A 22,479-nucleotide genomic window follows, 5' to 3' on the forward strand; every position below is an offset into this window, starting at 1 on the left:
ACGACATGCGACATGCGACCTGCGACTTCAAAACTGCGACCTGCGTCCTGCGAGTTTCGACCTGCGACTTCGGCATTTAGACCAAGGTGTAACCTGCGACTTCACAACAGCGACCTGCGTCCTGCGTGTTTGTCAAACTGCGACCTGCGACTTCACAACTGCGACATGCGACAACAACACGTAACGTTTCATGGTGTTTTCCTCAGTATTAGATTTGAGGCGTCTTGCGTGAACTTTAATCCTTTGAGCGCCAAAGTTTATTTTTGTCCCCTTTATATAATAAACCCCTGTCAATTTTCTCCAATTTTTGCAAAAATTTTGGAAAGACCTGTAGCCAATGAAATGTGATGTCGATTTGGTCCAAAATTATCAAAAAATTACAGAAAATTCTTGGTAAAATTTTGCACTAAAATTTGGTGGGAGAAAATTACAGCGCTCAAAGGGTAAAACGTGGAATGGAGATTTAACGTTCAACATCGATCAATTAATAAGCCATTGCTTTCGCTTTGGTAAATCGTTCACCAAGTCTGGCAGAACTCAATTCATGTACACACCAGTTCACTCATTTTCATCTTGAGAGATAATTTTATGACGGAAATGTTGACAGTAGTCCGTGTTAATGCATGGAAAATAATATGCTACGTGAAAGGCATTTATATGTTTATATTATAATTTCAAATTATTTTAGATATTCTTCGTCTGCCTTACCTCGCTTCTTTCCTTATGTTTATCGACAAACCTTTTGATTTTTAGATATCGCCGGTATTTATCCTCTTTTTACTGTGGTATAACCATCTAGCTGTCTGTTTAATTCATCAGTTGTCCCCCCCCCCCCATGTATCATAACTGCGTCAGTGTCATTGCAAACATTAGAATTTTCAGTTATTGTCCTTTATTTTCTAACATTTCCAGTTTTGTTCCAATTCTCCAGTGATTGATCATCGGATGTTGCCATCTTTTCGTCTAATTTCATTTTTACGTTTTCGTCAAAAATCGAATTGATCCAACTTTTGTACAGTTGGAAAAATAAAAATATTCTTACTGGTTTACTTCGGACTACATTTGTCTACACGAATAACATATGCAAAGCAGTTAAAATAATACTGATATTGACAGAAGTGCAATCCAAACATATTTGCTAACCATGAATAGCCAGTGACCGACTTTCTTTATAGATAACGCGAGTTAAAACTGTAAAACAGGACACCATTAAACCTTCCTACAATCCTATTTTCAGTGTTTAAGCCTAATGTGTACATACTATAATATGTACATATTATTTTTTTTGTGTATATAATATTTTAGATCATGTGAGCAGAAAAGTTCCAGAAACTAACTCTGATGTAGACGTTTTAAAACCCTATTGCTATTGCATTATTTCAGATCAGTTTGCCTTTCGTAAGAAGGAAAATAAATTTGTGCTCTTCCTTTGTGGATTTTCTACCGTCACACCTTCGTGCACTTCTATAGCTGGTTGAATTCTTTCGCTGGCCGATTTTTGCGTAGGCCAGCGGTGCGAAAATTATGCTCTGGTCGCGAGAATGCGGTAAACCGGCTGTTTTAATGCAGTGCAATGGTGTCCCTCGTGTTTTTCAGGCTCGTGTTCAGAGCAATGGTGCAAATAAATCAAGACTGATGTCGCAGTTTGACAAACACGCAGGACGCAGGTCGCTGTTGTGAAGTCGCAGGTTACACCTTGGTCTAAATATCGAAGTCGCAGGTCGCATGTTTCAAACTCGCAGGACGCAGGTCGCAGTTTTGAAGTCGCAGGTCGCATGTCGCATGTCGTGACCGGATTTCCATAGAATGGGCACATAGGTCACTGCGCATACTCACATTAACTTATAAGTGGAATTTCCCTTCTTTTCTTTAGAACACTGGCCTTGCTACAAATATACTGCAACGAAACCGGAGGACGACCCTTGTTTCAAACGCTATCTGTACACCGTTATCTCTCTTTGTATTCACCGCTTCGAAATCCTATTTGAAATACCATAATGGCGACAGCAGAAATCCTTGTCGATGAGACTACCAACACACAAAGACGAGTCGAGACGCAACATTTGGATGTCGACATAGGTACGAATTGTGGCTTTCATTACTCATCGTTGAGTTGTTGCAGTCATGCACGCAGCTGTGGATCCATAGCTGTGGTGTTTTCAGACAGGATTTGTGCCTTTTACGGGCTGGTTTTGTGGTGGCGGGGTTAAAATCGTAGAAATCAAAACCAGCCCATAAAAGGCAGGAATCTCGTCTGAAAACACCACAGCTATGGCCCCACAGCTACCATGCACGGTGCTAGGGGGATATAGACATGATACTCAGTTCTTAAAGCCTTACAATATTGGTTATTCTTCAAGGAGCCGTCACTGTTTACTGCCTGGGGGTCTGAGGGATCTGATGGGTCGCTCAAAAATTGAAAGCTACAAGAGTGGTTGCTCAAAATGTGGAGAGGAAAAAGGGCTCTACTAAATTTTTGGGAAATATAGTGAGGCATTTCGTGCAGCTATGAAATGATGCAAAAATTATAGAAAAGAACGCAAAATACAATAGACTATTAAATGGTACAATTTTATAAAAAATACATTGTACAATTTGATATGTAGGTATACTATGTATATCGTTACTGAACGAGTAATATTTCAGTATTTCCTGATAAAAAATCGGTATAATGACTGATCAAGCATGAGAAACGTCTACTCACAATTCTATAGGGTTCTGATTATTTAGGATAATGTATAAAGAAAGCTAATTCTACAAAGTATACAAAACATTGGACTGCCTTGATAACAAACCTTTCCTTTATTGCAAGAAAATTATTTGTCATAGTCCAAAAATACTTGAGTAATAGAGATTTTTGTATCTTTCAACCAAATGCTATTTTCGACATTATTTTTTGTTTTCTTTGTCTTGTTTAGTTTCTCTGTCATCTTTGACAGAAGTTTTGGCAATCTCTTGATAAACATAATATTGCAGAAACAAAGTTTTGTTACTCTATATGAATAAAATGCATAAAACGTATTCCATGCATACAATTGATTATCTGATAAAGTGTATTTTACTCTTATAAATGTTAAATATTAAGAGGAGGTCATGAAGGAATGCTCTCAGCAGATACCATTATTAGTACACAGGATGTACGACAAACTGAACTGTTGCGAATTCATCGTTTGTTATCAGAGAAACATATATGTTAATTGACTTAAGTTCAATAACCATTTTGACACAACCATACCGTATTCAGACTTGTCATTAGAAGTCGGCAGCTTGAGAAGTTGCACGACTGGCAAGGTCATTTCTCCGGCTGTAAAATCTCAAAGTTGCAAACAAATAATGAATGGATTAATAAGTTATGACTCTGACTGTTGAGCTATTAATATCGTTTACAGAATTATACGATTTTGCAAATGAAACAATAAAATCACAGATTTGTCATTCCCGCATATTCTTTGTTCTGCAATCTTATGCAAACTGAGAACTGTTTCAAGGTACAAAAGAGTGTTGTCATTGTTTGATTATTGAATAGTGTGTAATAAAAATATCAGTATTCAATGTCATTTTCAAACAGTTTTACCTTGTTCAAAATAAATTTAAACCTCTCAGATTGCACCATTGCACACATCAATTTCTCAAAATTTTCGATGCGAGAGGGGCACCCAGCTCTCATGTTCTCTGCCCTTGGCGTGTCATATGTCATTTTCTAACAGTTTTACTTTGTAAAAACCAAATTGAAAACACCTCTGAGATTCCACCAGACTGCACCATTGAACAAATAAATTTTTCAAAATTGTCCACGCCAGAGAGAGGACACCCCCTCTGGCCGAGAGAGGACACCCCCTCTGGCCTTCTCCCCTCAACCTCTCGCGTGTTATCCCCAATGTACTTTTAAATTCTGCCCCCGTCAGATATCCTAGTGAAAACCTTGTCATGATACCATTCAATTTAACAATACTTTGCGGTCGGATACTTTTAATAGCGTGAGCTTTTCTATCTATATTTTGTTATGACTTTGAATCTTGTGTTGTTGGTTTCATCTTTTTCAACCCTCATAAGATAACTGATAATAATCTAGCAGGGTAAAACAGGATTTGGAAGGTATTTACTATTGTTGTATTTTTGTCAATTTAACAAATACATGTATGGATATTTATTTTTTGTGAGTTTGGGTGTCATTCAAATTTCTGTGTTAGATAGGGGTTACTCAAGTTCTTCATGGCTGGTCGGGGTTACTCGAAATTTCGGAGCGTCTAATGAAATTCCATCGACCCCCTCCGGCTCTAAACAATGACGGCTACCATATCTTGTATCGCTCCATTTTTTCTCAAATAATTGAAAGGGAACTAAATTTGTTACCGTGAAAGTCGATTTATGAATATTATACGTTCAAGTTTCCTTTCATCACAGTGTTGGCGATGTGTTTATTGCTTATGAGCAGGTCAACACTCCCAGCCAACATAGAATCCAGTCGGAATTAGGTGTGGACCATTTGATATCTAGGAGGTTAGTTGAAAAATAAATCAAGGCAGAGGATGGCAGGAAAAACAACAAGAATTGCAAGCAGACGTTAAGTAAAAAGAAACTAATGCACAGACAGTTACATCCTGAGGTTCATTTTCGGAATGCCCTTTTGTACTTCATATAAACCAGAATTTCTTGTTGTACTCACTATAGCATGCCATGTATTGAAACACCGATTACTCACTTCCAAAAAAGCAGCTACTGTCCCTTTCACAAGTCACCAATAGAAAATAAACGCATTGTACTGGCTGAATTCGTCAAGACGAATACATGTGCATTTCAGCATGGTCTGTGAGTCGAATATCCGTAAAGAAAATGTCATTTTACACAGAACAAGCTGCAATCTGCCGTGATCGTCCTCAACAAAGCAATGGTGAAAACTAAAAAAAAAAGAGCAAAAACAATGAAAAAGAGATTGCACGATTTAGTTTAATATCGTCGGCTTGATAAATGTTTGGCCGGGATGTTTTGACTGGGATCTAAAACGAATTAAGTTTTCAATAGTTATCCTCCAGGCCAGAATTTGTGAATGCAGCCTTAGACAAGGGCACAAGCATTTCAAATAGACCTACTTGAATGTCTTAATATACTTATCCAATTACCAATTTTTGTCTTTCAAAGCAAGTCAAAAGATACACCTGTTAATTTCCAAATAGAAGCTGCATTCCAAAATGAATAGCCATACCCTGAATTTGAACCGATGTATAACATACAATTTTGGAACTTTAGAAAACTCAAGCACTTTTGTTGCATATACACATACAGAAGCATTACACATACAGAAGCTACATTTGAATTTCTTGGCATCAACGAAGTTGGATCCTGTTGAAATTTTCCAGTTTCGATGGTCACTTGTCACTTTTGAAAAAGTAATGCTGGGAAACCATTATGCGCCTAATATTATTTTGTTTTCAATGTAGCTGCATGTCTAAAACACTCCAAAATGGCCTCCAAATACCTTCTTTTCGTTAAATTTAAAATTTTCTAGGTACGGAGAGGGACGCCCCCACCTAACTCCCCGGAATAATTATTGGATCATTTGTGTCTCTTCAGTGTACATAATTAATCTACCCCTATACACTGCACAATATTTCAAAACCTTGATAGATCTTTTAACCAGTTCATGTGATATATATATATATATATATATATATATATATATATATATATATATATATATATATATATATTATATATATATTTATATATTTATTTATTAAACAACACTATCCAATCTGAAAACGTGGTATAAAGGAACTTTCACCGTTCCATTCTTTTGCACAATTGCAAGACTTGTGAATAATGGAATAATGAAATAAGAACGCTGTTTACAGGTATAATTTATTATAAGAATCATCCAGGATTTGACCACAGTATTGACATGTTCAGTTTGTGAGCCTCCTAAACTACACTGCTACTCTAGACGAACGACCAAAATACCAGTGCATCCATGTCAGAAGTACTTGAGGAACTGGTCACATACACCATTACATGTTCCATGCCTGTAAAGATACCTCGATCGATCTACCAGGATTTTAGGTTATATCGATATCCAAGAGCACGTTCTTGGAACAAAATTATCATGGTTTTCGTTGCCCGAACAGCAATTAACAAATGTTACACTTTTACTTTTTATCTCTTTTTTAATTGACTTTGATAAATTTCGCTTTATAGGTATGGCAGATGGAGATGTAATGACAGATTACCCTCGGCAAGCAATGAGATTTTCAAACAGCGGAGACTCCTACAATGATTCTAGATTTTCGAGCAAATCTATCAGTCAAGCTGGAACTTCTGGTACGCAGACAGTTGGGCAGGTTACAGACAAAGGCGTTGCCGACACTGACGTCACATCTGCCGAGTGTGACGTTTTTTTTTCCTACAGCAGCAAGGACAAAGACTGGGTGATTCAAACAGCAGAGAGATTGGAAAAAGAGTATGATATAGAGTGCAGTTACGACTCAAAGGATTTCATCGGTGGCAAAGCCATCACAACCAACATCATGAACTGCATAAAAATGAGCCGTAAGACTGTTCTGGTGTTATCTCCCGACTTTCTGCGCAGTCCATGGTGTGGATATGAAATGCAAATAGTTCTCAGAGAGCATCTTTTCAGAGAACAGAAAGTTGTAATTCCAGTCTTGCTTCATGACTGTATCATTCCCGATTTCATATCCCATTTGACATATCTTGAAGTTCAAGACCCACAGTTCTGGGAGAAATTTCTCGAAATACTGAAAACAGGTGTGTGTGTATCTGTGTCTGTGTGTATGTCTCTCTCTATACATACATATATATATATCTATATATATATATATATATATAGATATATATACATATATATATATATATCTATATATATATATATATATATAGATATATATAGATATACATATACATATCACATGTTTGTCTCACTATATATGCTCGTTAAACTTATTTACGCTTGCACCTAACATACTTTGATGATTTGCATAGTTAGCATTTACATTTACATATTTTAGTTTTCGGACGCGTCACTTGTCAATTAGCTAAACACCACAAACTTCTCTTGTCAGTTAGCTTAACATCACATCTTATCTGGTCAATTACCATAACATCATGCTCTGGTACTATTTTCCATTTCAGATAACACCGAAAATGAAACTCTTTCAGAACTGTTCTCTTTCGGTCACGAAGCGGGTACGTTCTAATTTCATATCGTTTGATTCATTTACTTTTGCTTTCTCCGTTCATGAGTGACAGGCTGTCACAGGCTGTCTAAAATGTCTTCACGTCAGACTTATACAATCGGCGATGATATATGTATACATACATTTTGGAGGTCGTGTCATATTGTGAAACAAAGTATAAAAGTATGTTATGTTAAAATATAAATGTGATATGTTTTAGTCGGCTTAGAGTTTCATATTCATGCCAAAATAAAAAAGTGAGTATTCCGGTAAGGTGCATCCAAAAATTAGGGTAGGTATAGGGAGGAAGAAATTTTTTCATTTTTAATGTTGTTGGCTGAGACCCATAAACTACAGTACAATTAATATAATTTACTCGAAAGTTTGTGATAATGCGAAAAAATATCTCTTGTCGGTGGGTTTTCTGTGGTAGGACGGGTTACAGCAAAACAAATATTTTTGCCGTAGGAGTTACGCAGTAATTTAGTGGGTTTTGCATACTACCAGTTTCAAATGGGCAGTATTGTGCATGTTCTATGAATTATTGAATTGAATAAGAAAGAAAATTGGTACTGTTTATTTTGCTGTCTCTGATTTATAAACATGACATCGTCATATTTTAAGACATTGAGTATGAGATCGTCTGATGTGAAACATCATGAAGGTGTCTGACAAAGGCTGCTTTATTGCAGACAAATTTAATGGAAAGACTATCGCCACATTCTCATCTAACCTGGATACTTCAGACGTCTACAACACGATGTCTTCAAGAGGAATAAGGGTAACTTCACATTTTCGTTACATCACTCTAATTATAAAGTTTCAGAGGTGTTAGTAGTGCCAATTTTATCACTAGAGGTTTATTTCACATACCGTTCTTTATTTAGCCTATGGTCAGTTGAATATTAGGATACAGTAAACCTAATATTGAGGTCTTAGGAATAGACATCGACTTTGAAAGGTTGAAGTCCATGTTTAGAGAATGCTCCTTGACACTTACATTTTACGCTTTAACGAGCAGTTGAGTTTTCAGCACAAACGTTCAGTCACTATGTGTACATAGAAAAGTGAATACTCGTTCTGAGGAAAGCGTTGAAATTTTCAATGTTTTGAAGCAGAAGCAAAGATTTGAAGGACAACTGTTTGTTTACCATTGCAGGTCACCAAAGAAGACATCGAAGGTGCTTTTGGGACCCTTCTTAAAACAACTCCATCCCGCTGCTATTATCGTTGTTTGCGATCCCTGACTCTGCTGATACTGCATGTCATTGCAATTGTGATGATAATGTTGTTTATCCTCATTCTAACCGTGTTGTACTTCGGTTTCCTATCAGAAGGCATCCCTCCATGGACTACCGGAAGTGAAAACGACCCTCCAAGTTTTGTTCTTTATTGTCTTTTGATTGTCACTCTGATCGCGCTAATAGCAACTTTTTTCATGGTAAGGCCTGTTTTAATCGGTGTAGCATAATTCATTTTGAGGTCACCGACATGCAAGGTGAAGAATTACAATTATATTGCATCATAATATGTATGTGTGTATGAATCCATTTACCACCTTTAAATAGTGCGTACATACAGACAGCCAGGCAGATAGATGAGTATGCACATTCTTACATACGATATACAGAAACGGAAATATACGAGAATGCATGGGAAATATTTGCATTGCATTAAGTTGCACAGAGACATCAACAACTTGATTTTGTACAATTAACAATAGGGATGTTTTACAGGTAAATATTATATATTTACACAAGCAAACTTTAACCATTCTCTTTCAAATCAAGAATAAAAGGCGGGCATCAGAATGCCAATTTTGGTACTAGAGAAACAAGTGACGTAATATTTACCATATTTGAAATTCAAAATGGGCGTCATCCCTGTATAATCTCTATTAGGGGAAAACAAAATTTTCGATTTTCACAAAACCAAGCCGGTTAAAGCTTTGTTTACTTCATAAGCTTCAAAATGAGTCCAAACAAGTGGTAGGCCAAAGGAACATTGTAAAAGTTTGAAAGTCCGAATATCTGTCCCCGAGGCGCATTCTACCTTAAGGCACAATAGTTTCACCCCAAAGCCTTTAATAATTCTATAAAACTAGTGCGTTTTCTCCTTCTTCTTCGTTCACCCCATAGTATGTGGAAGGACAAAGTATTAAGCTTGCCAACACAACAGACTGTGTACCATGTGCAACTTTGTGTTGGCAAAAGAACTGTAGTTCCCACTAAAATTCAGTTGTCAACAATTACAATTGACTTTACAATACAAACTATGTTTACAAGTCGAACAATATGCATTTCGTCATGACTTGAGGTGTATTAGAAGAAATTGTATTTTACAAACAGATACATCAACTGTTGAAGGTAGCTGAGGTTTTAAATATAACAAAGCATATTTTCACTACTTCGGTTATTGCTTAGCCTTAGGCCGCATTCACAAACACCTCTGGAGGGTGAACAGGAGATTTCGGGGGAACTTGAAAAAATTTACAACATGCCAGGGGGGATCTGAAAAAATGGACATTACAAAGGGGGACTTTAACATTTATTGAATATCAGTATATTAAACAATTTATTGATGATCAAAGCAGCCACCTTGAGGCAAAAGATTTAGGTTGTCATGATTTCTACTTACCCAACCCCTCTGTTGTGCAAAACTGTCCTCTATAAGGACTTAAAGTTTGAACTTAACCTTTCAATAACAATTTGGGAGATAACTTATTTGATACGTTCACCCATTTACAATACATTTGGTCTATGTCAGTGTCAAACGTTCATGTCGCCGTATGTACATTAATTTTATTTTTTGAGGACTTTGACGGAATACCAACTATTTAGTATAGTGCATAGTGTCATCAATAACAACTGGAAGCTTCAGGTCAAACAACCTTTGAATAACATTGAGATGATAACCTATGTGTTATTCGTAGTTTCCTCATAGCCTACAAAGTATAGTGAATCAACATTTTCAGTGAAATTCCAAAATCATTTCTTGTACACATATGCACATGTAACTACCCTCTTCTATATCAAGTACAATTATGTCATTATTCAGGGTCCATATATGCACTAATACTGCAAGTTTTAAAATGGGAAAAAATTAACCAGTTTTGTCGAAGACTCCCATGTATACTGGGTGAACATTTTCGACAAAATTTCAAAATTAATTTTTTGTACACATGTACACTTGTCAACACCCCATGCTATTCAAGCACATTTATATCACTTATCAAACGCTATAGATGAACAGATATTGCTAGTTTCATATTGGAAAATACACGATGAAAATCAAACTTTTTGTATACACATTCATTTTACCTGCCTCTTCAAGCAAAGTACATTTACATGAATTATCACACACATAGAAATGTAGAAACAAGGCTTGTTTTTATGGGAAAATGTAAATGTTAATAGACTCCCATGTATAATGATTTGATATTTTTGGACGAAGCACTATATCGGCCACATTTTGCCTTCCTTTGAGGGGAAGGGGGACTTCAAAATTATAGCAAGTCAGAAGGGGAACTTGTACACATTGCGAGTTTACAAGGGGAGTATTTGAAAAAATCTGAGAACTTTTTTGGAATCTCCCGCCCTCCCCGCCCCGCCCTTCCCCCCCCCCCAAGGTGTTTGTGAATGCAGCCTTACTGTAGAACAAACAGGATTGTTTCCAACTTTTGTGCATGCATGACAGTTTCCCACACTTTAATACAAATATTCATTCCGTCGTCAGCGATTCAGTGACCCTGATAATGATAATAGCGTGACCAAAGTGTAGTGTTTCACGTACCATTACGCGATGATTGTGACTTTGAAATCATTATTTACCCAGAATACGTTCGTTACAGGTGAGAAGGATATTACACAAGGCTGAAAGAGCTGTCAACTACGACCTTCTCAGATACGATATCATCGTGGGATACGTGAGAACTAGTTGCTGTTCGGAGAAAGGGGTATCCTTTACTATTGTCTTCATTTATTGGTCATTACAGACAACGGTAATGCAAATTGCTTTTGTAGCTTGACAAGAAAAAAGACGTCTTCTTCAATGCTACTTTACTATATTAATTTGGATTTGGTTATCCACCATTAAAGTCACAACAGGTGCTACCGGTCAGTCTTTTTCTCTGCTTAGAAGTCAGTTTTAGTGCCTGAAAAGAAAACATACTGATTTCCTGGTCAAAAAGTTATGCTTGTTAGAATAGACAGGACATTATGACGTAATTTCCGGTATCCATACAAGAAAACATGTATGCTGACAGCCTGATCGAAAATTTATACATGTCAAAACAGACAAGACATGATGACGTAATGTCCGGTATCAATTAAAACACAGCTAGTGAGATCACGTCTGCGGTAACAAAGACAAATGGTTCGGTATAAAAGTTAACAACGGACATGATAGCGACTCACATCTCAAACACAGACACTGCATAAGTAAACAGTTGAGTTTGAGGGTGTGCGAGGGTATATTAATTCTTCTTGCTACTCCGATTGTTCAATAAAGTCAATCAATGATCGGAAGTTTACAATTCAAGAAATTAAATAGTGTGTCGTACGTTGTGATGCTTCGTGCTTTAACCATACAAGCGGTGTTTAATATATAGACTTTTGGTTTCTTTATCATTATTAATTTATTTACGTATTTATTATTTACTTATTTATTCACTAATTTACCTGTCATCAGGCTGGTAGAGTCAAACACCATGATGGAAAAGATTATATTAGAAACACTGCAGTATCCTATATCTATAACGATATCATTTTTATGAGAAAGAATTGAGGAAATCGGCTAACTCAAAGCCTGTTTCCTACACATCTAAGTTTTCCAGAGTAATTTATGCTGTTTTAAAGAAGTAGCCCAATCTCCGACACACATTTATTCAATTTGATCTCACTATTATGGTTAAACAATGGGGCTTGTATCGAACGAGCTCTGACATAAACATCCTGGACAAGTAAAAAAGTAGGCACAACTTTTACAAGTAACTTATAATTTTGAGCAAAGGGATATACCGACAAAATACAGATCATCGAAGGACATGTATGTACACAAACCACTGTTCACTTAGTTCACTGAGTAGGCAACGACCATTCATTTGACAAAAGATAACAGAAAGTTTTAAATACACAATTATCAGAATTTAAGTGAAAAATAAAATTATACATGACAATGTTTGCGCAAACATATCTGATGAAAGAATCATTGCAACAGAAAATAATGTGCAATTTCAATGTTACACTTTTCTTAACTTTTGTCCAGCTTCATGTGGTTTATTTCAAATCCTCAAAGTGCTTGGTAAGTATGAGCAAGTAGCTCGGCCTCACATTTCTTTCGTTTGGGATGAAGAATACGGTTTATGAGTTAATGACGTAACAAAGGTAAATAAGCAACTCCCTCAGTGAAAGCTAAATATTTAATCCTTCATAACCTTCCGAATTTTCCCTTGTACAAATACCATAGGATACCCTGGAGAGATACTTGAAGGCCAAACAAACGAAAGGAAAGGTATGTGTCTGTCGAGTTCGTCAACTTTTGTCATGAGTTTTCAAGTTTGTGCGTCGATATGCCTAAGGTGCACCGGTGGTTCTTCCATAGTCATGTGAAGCTTTACATGAAACGTAGTATACGGTCGTTTTATCGCAAGGTAGTATGAGTAATGTTCATAACCGTAGTATCACAAACTCTGGACCGGGGATTGCCTTCAGGGAATGTACAGAGCTAGTCTAAACACGATTGGAACTCTTTTCGGATAATTGGATCTTCATATTTTTCAAATTTCTCAAAAATCTTAGGTGCCCAATAGCTGAATGTCTCAATATTACAAATTACTCATAAAAACAAGTGTGTAACGTAAAAAGAAAAGCAGATTAGCGTACATTTGCAGATTTTAAAGACATTACTTCACCATTCAATTATCCCAAATTAGTTCCAATCGTGTTTAGAGAAAATCATTTCACAATGGTTACCGTTGATATTTTAGCTTGACATTAGTACACACCCACCTGTATTTATCTGGAATTTCCCACCCGAGCACCAAATCGTACATTGATAAACATATAACGACTTGCATTTCAGATTTTGGAGTCTAGTGGCACTTCAATTGAAGACAGCGCTGCCAATGAGTACGATACCAATGATTCAGAAATCACTCCCTTGCTTGATACCACTGATTTAGAATCAGGAACTAAAGTAAGAAAACGTGTGTGTGTGTGGATGTGTGTGTGTGTGTGTGTGTGTGTGTGTGTGTGTGTGTGTGTGTACTACTTTCCGTCTCGTACATATCGTTTGAACAATGTTGTTTACTTTCAATATTGGACAGTTTACAGGCAAGTCTCTAATTATAATCATGCATTCCATTTATCTGTACTCTTTTACACATAAGAAGTGTCAAGTTGATTGGTTATCAGCAATCTTGTAGACAAAAACTCTCTGCTGGTGGTAAACCCACACAAAAGAGGTGTCCCCTGCCTGTCCACCAATACAATGGAGAAAATTAAAATGAAGTTAGCAGCTGGAGTTCATCGGAATGACAAGGAAAGTTTAAAAAAAACAAAAAGTCAAAATTTTGTTCAGGAGTATGTCATTGTCTTGTCAAACAAATTGTGAGGAAGACTGCAGGAGACACACCCATTTAAACTGATCAGAGACATAGATTTCATTGCACAAAATGAAACAATACACTAAATATTAGAATTAAACCGTAAAAAAATTACATCTCACAATGATATACTTGGTGATGTCAAGTTACTCACAACGAATTGCAAATGACAATTTCTTCGACAATATGGCCATCCGTAATCTTGTACGAACCGCTTACGTTGACTAGGTCGAGAATTGAAGACTGATCGATTGATTACAGAGGGCATGTACCTCCCGCCAAAACATGGCACGCTGGCGACCCTGGCTCATTACGAGCCCATCATGTAAAATCATTCTACAGAGACAGCAATGCCAGATTGGCAGCAGTGATGTGGACCATTGTACTGTTATCTTTTGCATCGACCACATTTAAACTAAAATGTTCCAAATCCAAGTCCAAGTCAGTATTTGTCCAGTAAGTTTCAGGAGAGTGGTCTGCCATGATAAAGGTGATACAGTCGCAGCGCTGATTTGAATGAGCAATGTCTCCGTTTTGCCTCCTATGAAATATTCAGATTACGACTGCATATGTTTAGGTTCACCTGAAAATAATTACAATTACCCAACCACTCTCTACATAACCTGTGTACGGTCAAATCAGTAATTTGGTATTAGTTTATTCGTGAATAAATTACACGTGTCTAGCTGTCTTGATTTTCGATGTCACTTGTGAATTTGCATTGTTCGTAATAAATGAGTTCTGTACTATGTACAACCTTATCAAATAAAGTCTGTTTTTTTGGAAATGTCGTCCAAAACTCGTCACATTCGCATATAAATTTGTTGTAGTACGAATACTTGGATGTGAACGGGATATAACGACAAATTTCGGTGTCTGAGTCAGGTAACGTCCAAGGAATATTATATATATATATATATATATATATATATATATATATATATATATATATATATATATATATATATATATATATATATATATATATCAAACCATAGATGATTATAATACATGCAATCTATACACATATAAATATTGATAATAGACGTTTATGATACATATTTATGCAATAAACAAACACACACACACACACACACACACACACACACACACATATATATATATATATATATATATATATATATATATATATATATATATATATATATTAGGTCCGCAAACATATTCTGTGATGAAATTGCGGAGGGTTTAAGACATATAGAACGGACATTTTGACAAGTATATTATATGTCAACTTTATTGAATCACCCATGCAAACAATTCTGCAAATCGAGAGTTTATGGGTCGAATAATCTCAAAGATTTTCCTCTGTCATAATACCACTACAGATGTAAAATCTGTATGTTTTTTCTTGTGTTGGTTTACCATATGGCTTGTTTATTTTCCAGGAAAAAGCGCGAAAGACCATTGCTGAGATTTGTGGTGACTACGTCCGGAAAGTCAATAAACAGAAGCTACGCAACCCTGTTAGAGGACAGCGCCACACACGACAAGGACTGTGTCTATGTCAATATGTGGAATCCGAAAAGTTCAAGGAGGTGGTCTGATGTGTTTGAGAGCTACTGTAACAATTGAAGATGAGACAACAAGGGTTTTCCAAAATAAGATTTCAATACAAACATTTGACATACTATCCACAGATTAGTAAATACCATGGATCAAGTCTACATTCATTACTCTTTAGCCAAACTCGGACTTTGGTTTGAATTATCATTCTACGAAAGTTTGAACGCCTGTCACAGATGGTAAAATTAAATATGAAAACACAATCCCCGTAATAATTGTGTTTCATCACGTAAGAAAATGGTCTCAATGCATGTAGTGTAAGAAGGAAGCAAACAAAACGTCTTTAGTTGTGAATGACAAAAAGTGCCCCGCGATGTTAGAACCCATGATATTTGATTAAATTAGTAATAGGCTACCGTAAAAATGCTTAACAACTTTCAGAATGTTATATCACAGTATATGCAATTTACATAGGGGGTTTTGTCGACTTTAACCAAGTCAATTCAGATCTACATGCTTAATTAGGAAAGTTCGTTCAATACGCAAATTCGTAATATGCTGATCTGAAAATGCTAAATGACTTTCAATAAAGTTAGATCATAGTATCTTCTTTGAAAAAACAAATTTCATTAACTTTAAACAAGTCAATCCAGATATATCTCCTTAATTAGGAAAGTTTGTTAAATATGCAAATAAGAAATTAGCTAAAGTAATAACGCTAAACGACTTTCCCGATAGTGTTTTTGATGTACATAGAAAGTTGTATCATCTTTAATTGAATCAATCCAGATATGTATCCCTAATTAGGAAAGTTTATCAAGTATGCAAATCAGCAATTATCTATTGTGTTACCAATTAATTTTAATATAATTTTCGCCCCCAGTGTCAAAAACTTAGGAGTCACACTCGACTCTAACATGAATATGTATGAACATGTGCAGAATATTTGCAAAGCTGCACACATTCAAATAAGACAAATTAGCTCTATTCGTCACTTCCTCTCTATACTCAAACATTGGTCTCCGCACTTGTTCTGTCTCGTTTAGATTATTGCAATTGTCTCATTTCTGGTTGCCCTAAACAGCTTATAGACAAGTTGCAAAGAGTGCAAAATGCTTCCGCTCGTCTCGTCTGTAATGCTAAAAAGTACGATCATGTCCAACTCCTGTTGCAAAAATTGCACTGGCTGCCTATCTGTTCTCGTATCCACTACAAAATTGTATCTGCTTGCTTCAATTCTGTTATGGGTACAGGACCGCAATATCTCTCTGAGCTTCTACATCAATACACTCCAAAGAGACAACTCAACTCTTCCTCAGATTCTCGACTTCTCAGCATTCCAAGAGTTTTCAAAAAGACTTTTGGCGAAATATCTTTCTCTTACATTGGCCCTGCATTATGGAACAATCTTCCTCTTGACCTTCGCCACTCCAACTTTACCCTTTCTTTTCGCCGTTCCCTCACGTCAATACTTTAGTTTAACCTTTTTGGTTCGCCCAGTCTCCAGTCCCAGTGATTCAACATTTCGAGCACTTTGTCATTTTTGCGCCTTGAGCTCTATTCTCAGAGATTAGGTGCATTACAAATGTACTTTATTATTATTATTATTATTATTATTATTATTATTATTATTATTATTAATATCTTTCACGGCTTATATATCCTGGTGTGATCAACATTTCTAGCAAGTCTCATAATCGTTATTAATTTTGCAAATGAGCAAAACGTATGCAAGCCATACCCACCAAAAACTAATCAGTTCTTGCCATTTGCAAACCAAAACTATGTACTAGATTTGATTCTGATCTGATCAGCCATTTTGAGATCTCGGGCCCACAGACAGGCAGACACTCAGACAGATAGACAGACAGTCAGACAGACAGACAGACAGACAGACAGACAGACAGACAGACAGATAGATAAATAGACAGACAGACATCGCTGCGACATTAGCTCACGTGTGTGAACACCTGAGCTAAAGATGAAGCTAAGTTTTTTTCTTGTCTTTGCTAGGTATCGTACATGCGGAAACCATCAATTTGGCGTAGCCTAACTTAGTCTACCGTTACGGTGGCTAAAATTCAGTGTAAGGGAAGAACAAGAAATTCCTCTGATAGTGGTAAAAAATGAGGTTAATATATGTTTGTGTCAGCAACAAAAATTTTGATGGATCACTTCTTGAATGCAAAATCCTATCTCATGGCTCATAGAAAGTTTAAGAGATGTCAACTTACAGTGTACAGATTTTTCTATTTAAAGTGTGGTTTCGATTAATTTTGTTTTGTTTTTGGGGGGGAGAGTTTCCTTTACTATTTCTAAAACATCCTGTCCCCATTTTTCGATATCCGTGCGTTGTCTTTATCTATAAATTGACCATTCAAGCACCACTTGCCGAAGTGTAAATCAGTCTACTACATGTGGGCCATATGTCCGTCGTAGTTATTATTGGGAAGCCGTTGGTATTCTCCACCACTTGTTACACCTATATTTGTACTGACCATTTCGAAATGTACACCATGTTGTGATGTTATGCAAGACCACTCGCCAGGTGTTTGGCAGTTTAGCAATTAAGTTGTACGGAATCCAACACAGAGGAAGCTCACAAAACTAAATCCGATATGTCACTCACTAAAGTTTTATTCATAAGAGATAAAAGCACTTCACGCCATGCCTAAGATCCAGTCCAACGGCCCTTTCTTGTCTTCGTTGAATGCTAAAATTAAATGATTTGATAATCCAACTAAAGATAAATAAGCAAAATTCCTTTGACATTTGTGTATTTTAAACCGGTAAAAGTCTGTTGGCCATTTTGTGCTTCGTTGTCGGCTAAATTAAAGATCCATTAGCTGTAACTTTGGTCATTTTTTTAATTTTGTTTGTTTCTGTGTATCATCTGCAGTTTCTGGTGTGAATCCCTGAACCATGGAGAAATTCCTAATATTTAGCTCATAAATATACCTTATATGCGTATAATCTGCATTGTTATTGTTTAAATTTTGTATTCAGGTCCGGACTAGAATACATTTTATCAACAATAACAATGGTCATTTCACATATACAGGCTGTGTTGGCAAGCAAGACACCGGGCATTGGTCATGATGATCGGATTATAGTAAAATTCTGTTGTTGATACATGAAACAGAGTAGTGAAAAATTAGTAAACAGTCACAGCTAATGTTCCTTTAAAATGTTTCTACTGTGTGCATTCTGTAGAGGATGATTATTCATCTCGACAATTCACGAAAACCCATTCCTAGATTTACATGTAGAGCATTGTATTCGTATTCTAATCTTATACAAAGACACTCTATTCCTGCCAATGACAAATTTTTGAAATTGTTTGAGAATTTAAAAGTTTGTCATGGGATCTGAGTAAACTTTTATCATAGAAAAAAAATTGAGAGAATTACAATAAAAAACTGTTATATCGTTTAATCCCATGAAACAGATATTTGTACTTTTGGAAACTAAAATAGTCCATTTAATGTTTAGTTAACCAGCAGATAGACTCACTAGAGAATAAATATTTATGCTGTAAAGTAGTTGTCATATGTTGGAATAGAATAACGCAAATTATGTTGAAATATACTGGAGCAGAAGTCTAAATAACGCTATGAAATATTTGTCGGAACAGCGCGTATGCGACTATTTGCTTACAAACAATGTATTTCATGCATGATATCTAGATGCATCACGTCAACATAGCTGCAAATTTAAATTTTACGATATTCAATGTTAACAAACATGTTTCAACTTTCATCAATCGCCAACGTACCCTAGATACAGTGTCTACATCGGTCGTAGGGGTCCCTGGCAACCTTTGAGCAGAGTTCTGACGACCCCTTCCTTTAACAGAAGTAAGCGACAGTATCATTATAAAAAGCACAGCTTTTTGATTCGCTACTTAATTCTGCTTGGAAGATTGGTGTCCATAAATACTTGATGACTAATACAAAGACACCGATAAAGATAATCTTCAAAAATGAATTTGTGTTGAGATGCAAATTAGAGAAGCAAACAGCCCAAAGGGTTAGTATATTCGAAGCTTTTGAAAACAATATTTTGTTGTAATTCACAATACTGTACCTATTTTCAAACAGTTTGCTGATGCCATTGTACATAATTTCTGTTATTTTTATGATGAAATGTTTTTCAACAATGTATGATATTGCACCAAAAAATATGTTGACCATAGACTCGAGTTCTAATCACAAAATCTGAATAACATATATCAAATCATCACAAAGTTTCGCCATAAAATGCAAATATATATATATATATATATATATATATATATATATATATATATATATATATATATATATATATATATATATATATATATATATATATATAGTATTGTAAAAGCACTGTGTGTTAACTAGCTAGATGTGTTTGAAACTCCACGACACAACCATATCATATATTCCCAGCAACCCGCTGGTCTAAAGTTGTCAATGAGCCAAATAAAACAATGTCCGTCCCTGCCTGCCGATGACAGACAATGTCTGTCTGCCTATGAATACCTTAGGGGCGAACAGTTTTGTTGGCTACTTATTTGTGTCTTTGGCCTTCCGGTGAATAAACCAACTATTTTTACTAATCTGAGCACGAAAGTGAAAATGTATAAATTTATGGCATGGCTACTCTACCTCATGTAGAGTAACTGTCGCTTATATTAGGACAACTACAAATGCATAAGGAAATATAACGATTTTGCATGACAGTCCGACAGGCGACACTAAATCTTGCAAAAACATCTGCAATACTGCTGCTATAATATTTGTCATTGCTATCTTAGTGTACATTTACGCCGTTGATCATGAACTATAACTCGAATGATACAATCCGCTTTCAGTTTCTTGGCCCACACCTCGGGTATTCTTACACATCTTGACCCACTTAAAGTACATTTCCGGTTATCGTTTCATTTACTATTGTTTAAAGCCCCATTGGCTGTATCTCTGTGTATACCAACATGCCATCCAATTTTCGAGTTGTTTTATTCCTGTTATTCAGAAATATTTTCTTTTAAACTGTTACTATATTTCAATCTTTCGTGATGGCTTTGGTTGATTAAATTCAAGCGCTTACGAATGTATTTGCTGCGGCCACGTTTCAGTCGCAACTCTAATTTTTAAAATATCTAAGTTTTGCGTTCGTCGCCAATGTGTAAAATATGTTCTATGGTCACATTTCGGTATGCAATTTTACAGAAGTTACATTTGATTTCAAACCATCTAATCAAAGCAAACGCAAAAAAAGATACAGCTAATGGGGCCTTAATGTCTCTCCTTTACCCTGTGAGCTTATAAAGCTGTCAGTTTGTGACATAGCATAAACGGATCGTGACAGGTTTCACATCAAGCAAATAGTAGAAATAGCCACTATGAGAATCAACAGGTGGGTTGCAACGCCGTGTAACCTTTAACCCTGACTTACAGTGTGTTTTAAGACCACAATCTGGCACGAAACGGTATGTTTTTGAAACTGGAAAGTCTTCGTCTCAAACACATTCGCTCAACGCGCGGGACTATAGCTCAGTTAATTGCATACCAGAACCCATTCACACCCTTGGGATCCGTCGATGGATAACTCCACCGTCTACATCAGGGAATGGACCCCGGCCGATAATGGCATGCTTATGTCGGTATGGTTCGAAACAGGCATGTCAACGAACCTCGTACCGGAGGAAGGCATGAGAAAGTTCTATCCGATCATGCGTCATAAACTGCTGCCAAAATGGGAGAAACATGTCGCCGTTTCCGGTACCCAACTCGTCGGTTACATTGCATTGGAGGGGAATTTTGTGAATGGTCTGTTTGTTCTGCCGGAGTTCCAGGGCAGAGGTATAGGTCGAAGGTTACTCGATAGAGCTGTCCAAATACACGGCCCACTGAGAGTGTCTGTGTACTCCAACAACACAAAGGCGAAGGAGTTCTATGAGAAGTATGGATTCGAAGGCACTGAAGAACGACATGAACCTGATTTTGATTTGATGGAATGGATTATGGAAATGCCAAGTGCGCCATCTTCCCAAGAACAGCAAAATTTCACCAACCTTTCGAACGAGTCTCGTAATCCTACTCTGCCAACGAGTAACGGTAGCACCGGGCGATAACTGCTGTCACACGCCGCTGAACAACTTATGTTGATAACACAGGCCCATGGTGTGGTAACCACATCTTGACAAACTTACACATTAACGGTTGACTTTCATTCTTTGAGATAGTAGGCCTATGTGTTTGATAAACTGCAACAATATCAAGTGCGACATTGCCACTGAAATCATGTACTGGATTATATTTCACTTTTCCTCAATCGCTAACAGTAAACTATAGAACGAGAATTCGATCTTTATCCGATAACTTTTGCAACTTCTTTTTCAAAGGGGAATTAAATAGTCTCTTAGAGATACTTCCCTTGACATATCTTGACATATATACACACTTGCAGATGAACAAAGCCCAAGTTCAGTTTTGGCAATTAACACGATTTGAACTAATTTTGGACAATTGGAGCTTTATATTTTTCAAATTTATCAAAACTGTTAGGTGCCCTATAGCTTAATGTTGCAATATTACAAATTACTCATAAAATCAAGCGTATAACTTAAAAAGAAATTGGATGAGGTTACAGTTGCAGATTCAATCGACACAACTTCACCATCCTATCCCAAATTAGTTCCAATCGTGTTAATTGGTAACTGTCCTAATTCATTAAGAAAGGCGATCCACTGACTATAGTTGGGACTTCAGTCCAGCCTTTTATCATTCTTGTCCGTTTTTTCTGTTGTTGTGCATTTGCCCTGTCAATTTGAATTGAATTTGACGATACAAGGCGCGAACTCAATATGCCGATGTGTCTTAGGATACCTATCGTGTGCAGTTGTCTGTAAACTGACACTTTCCTTTTCCCTAGACATTGGATTGTTTTTACACCGGTTAGCGCTGTAGTCACAGAGGTAATTTGTTAAACAGGCAATTATTTGCTACCTGACATCAAACTGCAAAATATCTCCTTATATCTCGTTAAGATCAACATCACCAGTAAAATTCATAAAACTGAGTGAAGCCATTCCAGAGGTAAGGGCAGAATTTCTAAAGGTCGCTAATATGTGTAATCAGACATAAAACTGCTGGGGCTTTCAGTTCACTC

At 36.4% G+C, this 22,479-nt stretch overlaps 2 protein-coding genes across 4 annotated transcripts; both read left to right on the forward strand.

Annotated features, from left to right (window-relative positions):
• Positions 1-1,895: 1,895 nt before the first annotated feature.
• LOC139140498 (uncharacterized) lies at positions 1,896-15,584 on the forward strand. 3 transcript variants are annotated; one of them, XM_070709803.1, is made up of 10 exons: positions 1,896-2,079; positions 6,193-6,762; positions 7,147-7,200; positions 7,883-7,971; positions 8,350-8,631; positions 11,041-11,145; positions 12,456-12,491; positions 12,657-12,701; positions 13,272-13,385; positions 15,204-15,584. In XM_070709803.1, the coding sequence occupies exons 1-10, from the start codon at positions 1,998-2,000 to the stop codon at positions 15,360-15,362; spliced, it is 1,536 nt and encodes a 511-aa protein (XP_070565904.1). In that variant the 5' UTR covers positions 1,896-1,997; the 3' UTR covers positions 15,363-15,584. The 3 variants fall into 3 exon arrangements, with proteins under 3 accessions (XP_070565904.1, XP_070565905.1, XP_070565906.1); XM_070709804.1 differs by having other exon boundaries at positions 6,193-6,543; XM_070709805.1 differs by having other exon boundaries at positions 6,193-6,315.
• A 5,324-nt stretch (positions 15,585-20,908) lies between these two features.
• On the forward strand, positions 20,909-21,442 carry LOC139141255 (peptidyl-lysine N-acetyltransferase YiaC-like). Its single transcript, XM_070710880.1, has one exon. The coding sequence runs from the start codon at positions 20,909-20,911 to the stop codon at positions 21,440-21,442; it is 534 nt and encodes a 177-aa protein (XP_070566981.1).
• The last annotated feature ends 1,037 nt before the right edge of the window (positions 21,443-22,479 follow it).

Source organism: Ptychodera flava, chromosome 9 (assembly GCF_041260155.1).
Source record: "Ptychodera flava strain L36383 chromosome 9, AS_Pfla_20210202, whole genome shotgun sequence".
NCBI lineage: Eukaryota > Metazoa > Hemichordata > Enteropneusta > Ptychoderidae > Ptychodera > Ptychodera flava.